The sequence below is a fragment of the Odontomachus brunneus genome, unplaced genomic scaffold (genome assembly GCF_010583005.1).
Source record: "Odontomachus brunneus isolate Ranch 3 - 2012 unplaced genomic scaffold, Obru_v1 Obru_scaffold_040, whole genome shotgun sequence".
NCBI classification, from domain to species: Eukaryota; Metazoa; Arthropoda; class Insecta; order Hymenoptera; family Formicidae; genus Odontomachus; species Odontomachus brunneus.
In genome coordinates, this window is record NW_022639490.1 from 212,347 (window position 1) to 222,640 (window position 10,294).

The window sequence follows — 10,294 nt, forward strand, 5'->3', positions numbered from 1 at the left end:
CTCCTTTACGTTAAATATTGAAAATATTATATCATTTATATATAAAAAAATTATTCAGTTGTAAGCAAAGTCGTGCAAATGTAATTATCTATCCTCCAGAATTGGTTGTCACATATCTTTCATGTGAAAGAAAAGACAAATTATTCTTGTTTTAAGGTTTCTAAATATTTTTATTAAAGTTAGCGATATCTTAGTCAAATACAATAAACACTCATTTAACTAAGAAGAGAATAGTGCCAACTAAAGAGAAATTGCAACTAGAAATTTCAAAACCAACGGGTCAATAAAGATAGGAACAAGAAAAAATGTATTCACCTTGCCTAATTTTGAAAAAGTATTAATTATCACACAAATATTACGTTTGGATTATGTTTCATTTTACAGTGTGTGTCAGTTTCAATATAATATTATGCAGGGTTGGGTAGTGACTAGTTAAAAAGTTAAAAGTTAAAAAGTTAAAAAATTAAATAGCTTTAACTTAACTTAGTTACATTTTTACACTCTTAATGTTTAACTTAATTTACATTTTATCGGTAACTATTAACTTTTAATTCAATTATCTTGAAGTTAACCTTTAGACTACCGGGAAGGCCACTTTTGTGGCTTTGCACAAATCTCAAAATTCTGCGTCATGTATATGTTACTTATATAGAAAAATTTTTAAGAAAAAAAACACTTTTAGTGAAAAATGCCGGCAGCCTAAAAGTTAACCATGCCATAAAGATGTCGTGAGACGTCGAAAGACTGTTCAGTGCAAGAGGGCTTATTTTTGACAAACTTCGAGGAAAAATGTCCGATAAAAATTTCGAAAAAACTTTATTATTTAAATTTAATAAGTATCTGTAAATAAAACATGTTTCCAAATAAGATGTATATTTGTTTTTTCCGTTATTTGTAAAATTGAAACCCTGAAGTCATGAAATGAAGCAAATTTAACTTTTAACTTTTTAATTACTTCTTTTTAACTTAATTTGTAATTCAATTAATTTTATTATAGATTAACTTTATCTTAACTAAGTTAAATTTTCAAAGCCATTAACTTCAACTTAACTTAGTTAAAAAAAAAGTTAACTTATCCAATCCTGGTATTATGTGATGCAATACACAGTAGTTAGCAGCATATATTTTCCATAAAGTTGGACTATACTCTAGCATTGTAGTATATACTACTACTACTAAAAATAATAAATTCGACGATTTACTTTATATACGATATAAAAAACATCCAAATAATAATATTAATTTTGTAACAAAAAGTCAAACGTGCATAACATTTTTTAACAAATATATAATAATCTCGATCATAATTTTTCCGTATGCTTCAAAATCACAAAGTTTTGTTGCAATTTTAGGATCTTCCAAATAATTTTTATCGATTAAAATAGTCACGGATGACTTAAATACACTTTTTTTTTATTTAGAAACAAGTTTTTGTATGTCACATTTAAAACAACTCTGAGTTCTCAGAAGTTATAAATTCCATAGTGACGTTTTCAATAGCTGTTCAGTTCTGTTGCAAAATTTTGTTCTTTAAAAACCGGTTGGAATGTTTAAACAGACGATAATCAGTGGATAAAAGATCCAGGGAACACGGTGAATGAGGTAATGTGTTAAATTTAGGTTTTTGAAGTTTATGGGAAGTCATTCTCGCGCGCTACAGAGAAAGAAAAATATATACTGCATTAAAATAAAGATTAGTTGTTTAAAGTATTCCATAATTTTATATATCTGCAAATTTATTATTCCAAAGACAGCACAAACTTCTTAAAAATGTATAAGTGAAATAGAACTTTTTTTTGACATCTTTAAGACATCTTTTGAAAGTTTGTGTTCTCTGAACTAAGTTCATCCTAATCAAATTTATTCAAAATACATTCTGAATTCTAATAACGCGCGTTATCATGCACGAGAAACATTTTTTTCTGGTGACCCCAAAAGTGCTGTTTTTTGGTCAATTTCTGGTGAGCCACTTTCGAATAATAATGACGTCTATTCTGATGAATAAAAATTAGCTTGAAGACCACATAATTTTATGTTTTCTTTGATATGATAAATATACATTGAGAGAAAGAAATAGTCGATTCAAAAAAATTATAATTATTTTTGGTCTCAATCATATTTCTCGTTTGTTCTAATACGGAAATAATAATAGTAATATGCATATAAGATTGTATTATCATTAACATTATATTAGAATTTAATAAAAATATAGTTTGCCTTGCCACAATTTACTATAATTATTTTCTATGTAATTATAATTAGCAAATATCAAACTTTTTTCTCAGTGCAACTTTTTGCACTCGCTTAATATGAGGCGGATCACCTGATCGCGGATGGGATGATGAGAGGACTGATTGGGAGGAAAATAATGGCGGTAATAAAGAGAGTACAATAAAAATATGGCCGATTATCAGAAATTATGATAATGAGACACTAGAGGTTTACGACCTTCTAAGCTTTTGATTGCGAACGATTGATGACGCGTGATCCGAGCAGCGCGGTAATGCCTTCCGCGAAGGCTCGTAAAGGTTTCCCTCCCTCTCACTTTCGGAATTTTAATAAAGAATCGTTGTGCATCGTTTATGATCCTGTAATTTTTTGATAGCACGTAATTTCCCGTAATTTCCTCAACGCCTTTCCGCGTGCGCTCATAAAACCCTCTCTCTCTCTCTCTCTCTCTCTCTCTCTCTCTCTTCCCTTTGGTCGATCGGGGAAATGGTAAAAATCGCTTTCGATGGACTCACGTTGCGCGATGCTAGCGTTCACAGTCCAACGAAGTTTCGATAACACGAGCGCTTGCCTCGTCAATCTTCAACGCTTCATACACCGATAATGCTTTCTCCCATAGACTCGTAAAGCTTTCTCCTTCGCTCGAGCGGGCCTCGTAGGAATCGTGCGTTCAATAAGATCGCGCGCTCCTAATCGATACACACGCACACATGAGCGGCGATTTAAATGGCCGCGGATTTGAATCTAGATTTAATCGCCCGGGAGTGTTGCGTAAAGTCTAATTTTAGCCGCGCTCCCAGAAGTGCTGCTGCGCGGACGGCCGTCATTACGACTCACCGCGGGTGCGCGGCACGAAAGGGTTAATTACCGCGTGATAGGCCTCAGAATGCCGAATGTATGGCGCGGGTACCACGAAGAATGCCCCATTATGTCGAACGCATTGCGTCCGCGCCGGCCTGCGCCTGCGAGGAGGAGGCCGGGAAGTTCACCGGCGGAGAAAGCAGCCCGGAACGTGAAATAATAAAACACTAGGCACGATTTTATCCTCGCGTAACCGCTCTAACGCGACTTTTAAACGGCCGGGCCGCGCTTCAAAGCGCGCGGATGTGTAACGCGCGCGCACGAGGAATTAATGCCGACGGCGACGGCGCTCGCGTTTTCCTTTCTCCGCGCGAGAACACGATAAATCTGAGCTGGTGACCGCACCAATGATAATTTGTGCGTTCATTGAGGAACACCTCGTTCTTCCTTCTTGTCGCGCGAGCTGGCGGCGGAGCGAGCGTTCAAATCGCTCGATTTTATCGCGAACGCCGGCCGAGCGTGGCGCGGGACAAAAATTTTAATCACTATCCTAAAGTGAGTCCAGCTGTGCGTGCTGGTACGAATAACTCCGCGTTGGGACAAGAAAACTGAACGTGCTATCGAGGAAATTATTTTGATAAGAGTCGTGCTCGATATTCGAGAAATTCCCGTTCTTGCGTTGCTCTCAGTGCTTCATTATTTTTTATTTCTGTTATATAAATATATGTTCTATAAATATGTTATATAAATATATATTTAAATATTTATTTTATCATTACGACAGTTTTTCAAACTTACGTCGTATGTACGGTTATAAATATGTCACAAGTTGTTTGTATATTTATAAAACACATATTTATATAACAGAAATAAAACAATAATGAAACACTGAGAGCAATGCAAGAACTTCCTTAATCTCCTTAATCTCCTTAAAATATGTGCGCTCATAAATATGTCACAAGAGTGTTATTTTAATATAAAATAACACTTGTGATTTTTTACTTAAAAAGAAACAATTTGCTCTCAGTGTTTCATTATTGTTTTATTATATTTCTGTTATATAAATATGTGTTTTATAAATATGTTTAAATATTCATTTTATCATTACGAGTTTTTTAAACTTGCGTCGTATGTACGGTCATAAATATGCCACAAGTGTATTATTTTATATTAAAATATGTGCGGTCATAAATATGTCACAAGAGTATTATTTTAATATAAAATAACACACTTGTGATTTTTTACTTAAAAAGAAACAAATTAGAAGAAATTCGTTCTATTACAAACATTGTACATATGTGATTCTGTACAATAGAAATTTACAATGAAATACCTCGATATTTACAACGATACGGTAAAGGATTATTGAAATTCCTGTTACGCGTTCTTAGCTCGATCGACTTTCGTATCATATATATATTATAAATTGATCTTTTATCGGGTCAAACGCTAGAACATCTCCTTAATTTCCCGAACGCTTTCTACAAGTGTCTTCTTCTTCTTCGTTCTTATTCCACTGCCGAGTTAATTCCGGCAGTTCGATCTGAATTAATTTTTCACGGTATTACGATTCCTTTTACGGTCGGTGTTCCGTGCAAACTGAATATTTACAATCACAACCGCCGCTTTGTCCGCTCTAATGCATTCTGCGGAGCGACAACGCATCCTTCTGCTGCACGTGAGACAGGCTTGAAGTCTCGTGTCACGCGGGGGAAAAAGAAGAAGAAGAAAGAAAAGTTCAAAGAACTCTCGCGCGGGAGTTTTACTCACCCTGTGAGGATAGGCGAGGTGCCACGTGACGTTGAAATCGCTTCCTGCCTGTAACGACGTCTTGACGCTGCCTGCAAAAACAAACGTGGAGTGTCAAAATTGACCGCGGCGTGTGGTCTTGCGAGCGTAAAGTCGGACAATGATAAATCGCCGTTACGCTCTATCGCCGATTAATCGCGAGAATTCGTCGCCGTTAGAAGCCGCGGAGATCCCGGCCTCGTTCGGCTTGTTCACTCGTCGCAACAACCTGTTTCGGAGGTCACGTATTTTCTAACGTCGGTATATCACGACTCACGGGCGTCGCTGAGAATTTCTGTCGCGGCACATCTACCGCCTATTAATTACTTGGCCTCCCATTAAACGCGCTTTCGACACGCGCGGACGAATACAGTTGCATTAGTGATAACGGTTAAAAAAGATTTCACTGTATGAAAACTGCTGGTTAGCCAGGAAAGATTGGTTTTAATGTAAATGCAGTGATAAGGAAAATAGCATTGATAAACGTGAGAAATTTCATGCTGCGTTGAAAAAAGGATTTTCTTGTCGAAACGAAAATTTGGCACACCGAATCATAGTTTGGTTAAAACGGGGTCAATCAAATATTTGGTAATCGCATCTAAACAATTTTATTGTCGCTATGGGCATTTTACTTTCTCAATAATAGATACATTTGACACAAGTAAAAAAACGTGTAATGCCAATCAAGTTATATATTTTATCAAATATTTTAGTTCCAAATACAAGAATTTTTCAGTTTGCTGTCGCTAATCGCGCAACCTATGTTGATATTTTTGTGGATTGATAGAAAATATATTTTGCGTCTCATATTTTTATAGCACTTTCAGAGAATAATATATGACAGATAGTAGTAGAATTTTATAGTAAAAATGATTACACAAACATGAACGTACCAGAATTACGATTGAAGTTAACAGAATTCTGCTCACAAAACAAGATTAATAAGATTAACAAGATTAACAAGATTATGATAAAATTATGATTGACCAAACAAGATTTCTACTCCAAATGGAACAGTTGCAAATCCTGCAACAAAATAATTCTGCTTAACAAAAATCTTGTTAACTGAATTCTGGTAATTTCAACCGGAATTTCTGGTTTATTCATATTTCACCAGATATTTGCTTAATCCGATTAAATTTGTTTTCTATGTGTAATAATTTTTTCTATAAAATTATTGTTAACAAGGTCTAAAAAATTATGTTAGTAAGGTCAATTATTTTGAGAAACAGCGAATCTTGTTAGAAACATAGAAAATTTTTTAATAGAACATCTCAGGTTCTAAAAAATATATAGTATATACGCAGTGAAAAGTAATAAATTGCTGTGAAAGATATCAATCCATTCCTTCTTTATAAAATTCTGTAGCAACTTTTATTATTAAATTCTCTTCGCGCGTATGCAATTTACATTTTAGGATTTAAAATGTGCTATTAAAAAATTTTGCAAATTTCTAGTAAATTAGTATTATTTTTCTAGCAAAATGTAATAAATTCATAGTAAAATTTATTATATTAAGAAAAAAAATATCTAAGAAATAAAAAAATAAAATCTTTTAAATAGAATAAACAATTGCTTTCGTGAAACATATTTTAAAGATTTTAAAGAAATATGTATTTTTATTTGAAAAATATTTTTTAAAGTATCCCAGATTATATTACTTTACAAAAAACATTGTAAAATGACGTATAATTTTAACATAATTTCCATAATATTTGCATTACAATATTTTCTTCATATATACTAGCGATTAATCGCGGTTAGCATCGTGATATTTTAATTGTTAATTATATTATATAATTGGTTAACTAACTCTCCTATATTTATTTCTACCTTTTTTGCGGTAATTATTCCAGATTGCGTATGTATTAATTCACTCGCAGCAATCTTCCCTCCCTCTCTTCCCCGCACTCTCACTCACTCATTCATTCTCTCTCTCTCTTTCTCTCTTGCGCCGAGCGTGAGACGTGTCTGCAAAGTCGATGCGCTAATTTAATATAAATGCAAAATAACCGATTAGCCCGCGGTGTTTTTAATCAACTTTTCCAGAATCACCACCTTCCGCTTCCCCGAGCGTCTCCGGAAGGAAAGCGATTCTTCTCTTCCACTGGCCGAGCGGAGCCGTCGAGCGGCTCGATTAAATTACGGCCGCGGAAAGGAAAAATTTATTGCCGTGGTTGTGTGTGCTCGCCGCACACGGTTTGCGTGCGCACACCGTGACTCGATCGCGTGAGCTCTGTCGAGTCAAACTTTGACGAACAAGTTATCGACTTTTAATCGGCTGCAGCTTATTACTCGGCCGAAGAAAAATTGAGCGTAAAGCGACGTTACCAGGTGTGACATTAGCGAGAACCGTGAGACCACGAGCTCTCGAGAAAACTCGCGGCGATCTCGCGGCAATTCTCCTCGTGGAACGAAGATTCGTCCCGAGTGGAAGGGTTTTTGAGATAAATCGAGTAATATGGGTAAAAAACTGCGTTCTTTGCCATATTTACCAGTTTTTTGTTATCAAACAAAATTTTATTTTTCAATTCCATCGACGCCACTTTACAGTGCTATTTTTCATCTGTAAAACGTATTTTTATTTTTTCACTGTGCGATTTTTTTTCACAGACTTATAAACTTTTTCAAAATGTAAATAATGTCGGATCCAAATTGGCTGATTGAAACTGGAAAGTAGATGGTTTGTCCCCCGTCCCGTCCCGTCCCGAAATTACAATGCGAGTCGCACAGCAGCAAAACCACTTTCCGCCGAACGGAAAAATGCGGCTTTTCACACACCGACGTGGCTAACCGCGCGTGTCGGAGAAGCGAGGCTAATCACTTTTGCGCCGAGATTTTCAATTAATACCGACGTGAAATAACGGACAATCAGCGACGTGCTGCGCTTTTGAGGCGGTATGCATGACAATTTCTCGAGTAATAGGACAGCAACCGCGAGTACGAAAATAAGCGTACCGTAACATTTCCAATTACTAATGACGGCGAGGCGGACGTACGTAAATGTCACCGACGCAACTCACACGCGGTACGCAGCCGCAATTTTCCGCGGGCGGTTTTAAGCGACTTTTTCGCAATCCTTGTGAACGACGCTCAGCCGTGAGAAAACACCGAGACCAGCTCTGTGAGGCGCAGAATTAATCACCGCGCCGATGATGATGAGGAGAACGCAGACGAGCGCCGAGTCTCAGTGCGCGGAAAAAAGTCTACGCAGACAAAAGTCTGCTTTTGTTAAACTAACGAATAACACAGTTCAACAAAAAAATATGCGGCAACAAAGACTAGTATTTCTTAATAAACTCGAGGTCGCTGAAACCAAATCTGCCAGTAAAAAATACCCATCACGTAAAAAATTTTATTTTTCAATTTCATTGACGCCACTTTAAAGTGCTATTTTTCACCTGTAAAACGTATTTTTATTTTTTACTGTACGATTTTTTTTCAGAGACTTATAAACGTTTTCAAAAATGTAAATAATGTCGGATCCAAATTGGCTGATTGAAACTAGAAAGTAGATGGATTTGTATGAAATTGGGTATCCTAGGGTTTTCAGGGTCGCTAATACCAAATCTGAACTCAAAATTTCAAAATTTAAAATGGCAGATCCAATATGGCGGACTGAAATAAGAAAAGTGACTCGATTCAAGTCAAAGTCAATTCTCGAGGTTTTTGGAGTCGCTGCTTATGAATCTGAACTTAAAAAGACGAAATTCAAAATGGCAGACTCAACGTGGTGGAATAAATTGATAAATTTTAACGGAGGAGCATAAAACTTAGTATTTATAAAAGTGTCAAATTTTACATTTTGGAAAATGTTCATAACTCGGTGAAAAAAATCGGACAGTAAAAAATAAAAATTAGTTTTAAAGGTGAAAAATAGCACTTTGAAGTGGCGTCAATGAAATTGGAAAATAAAATTTTATTTGGCCATAAAAAATTGGGAAATATGGCAAAAAACGCAGTTTTTTTATCCATATTACTGGATTTATCTCAAAAACCTGATGTGATGGGCATTGTTTGTTAGTGGATTTGGATTCAGCGACCTCGAATTTACTAAAAAATAGTAGCTGTAATCATCGCAGGAAAAAAAAGTCAAATTTTGTCAAAATTTTGTGTAATTCGCGTTACCTCCGCGCGCCACAGTAATGACAGGTCTCTCTCTCTCTCTCTCTCTCTCTCTCTCTCTCTCTTTGTCTCTCTCTCCTCTCTGCTGCTTACGTAATTTCGCGATGCCATTTACGGCGTGGTCTTAATTACGCTTTCGCAAGGAAAAATGATTGACGGGGAGCCGACGACACCGGGCGAGGTAGTTGTAATAAAACATCTATCTCGCATGCCCCACGCGATGAGCAACAATGTGAAAACGTTAAACGTATACTCGCAACCTCTCCTCTCGACTTTCCACCTCGCCGTGCTCGATCTGCGGTCATGGAGAAAAACGTCTGAGAAAAGGAAAGAAAAAGAGGGAACGGTATCACATGGATCTTTCAAGATGCGTGTTGCGAAGACCGTAAATATTTCCAGGGCCGCTTCGGGGTTTCCGCGCTACGACGCGCTCTCTCGAAGCATACTAGAAGGGTAGAAGCGCGAGCAATTGACTTGTTGACTTGTTGATTTATAAAGTCGAACGATCGAGAGATTAATTCCCGAGAGATATTGCGTTATAGAAGAATACCATTCCACTGCTAAGAAAAGTGACTTCATTTATAGCGATCATAGTTAGACAGTTTATTTACTCTATTAAAATAAATCAGTGAAACATCATTGAAAGCAGTGAATATACTCTGATTTGCATTTATAAGTATAGCACTGAAACTGCTCAGTGCTATAATCATAACTGATATCAGTGACTGTTCACTGATTCATTTTAAAAGAGTACTTTCCTTTGAGCACACGTTATCTTCAATGAAGAATATTGTTTTGATTATAGGCTTAAAATATACTCATCGTAAATTTTGGAAAAGCCCATTATTATGTACTCAAGAAAAGAGTTTGTTCTCTTTACAAGAATATTTTGAACTTTGTCAGAGAAAAAATTGGTTCGATTTATTCTCTATGTGTCAACAAACCTTATTTTTATTTCAATTTCATATTTTTCATTGAAATACTAAACTTACGAAGTTTCAGAATTTTATTATTTTGAATAAATTTGATAAATATATGATAGATTTACGTATATATAAACTTAAATAAAATGTTTTAAATAAGTAACACTTACTTGAGAGCATTATGCATTTTCTTTATGTACTCATTATATCAGTTTGATGCAAAAACTTTGTCCAATAAAGTGGAAAATGGAATTATTCAATTTCAAAGAATCAATAAATTTTACGAGTAAAGTAAACAATATAGATCGCTATTTTTATACATGGAGAAAATAAAAAATTACAAAAAATTAATTATAATTATATTATATTAATATATATATATATATATATATATATATATATATATATATATATATATTAATATAATA

General features: G+C 35.3%; 1 protein-coding gene across 3 annotated transcripts in view; it reads right to left on the reverse strand.

Moving 5' to 3' along the window:
• Positions 1 to 10,294, reverse strand: part of LOC116844219 — an 84,548-nt gene that overhangs the window by 39,286 nt on the left and 34,968 nt on the right. For all 3 annotated transcript variants that reach the window (XM_032815444.1, XM_032815442.1, XM_032815443.1), the window contains exon 3: positions 4,801 to 4,871. In XM_032815444.1, coding sequence (XP_032671335.1) covers positions 4,801 to 4,871 — 71 coding nt within the window. The remainder of the gene's footprint in view (positions 1 to 4,800; positions 4,872 to 10,294) is intronic.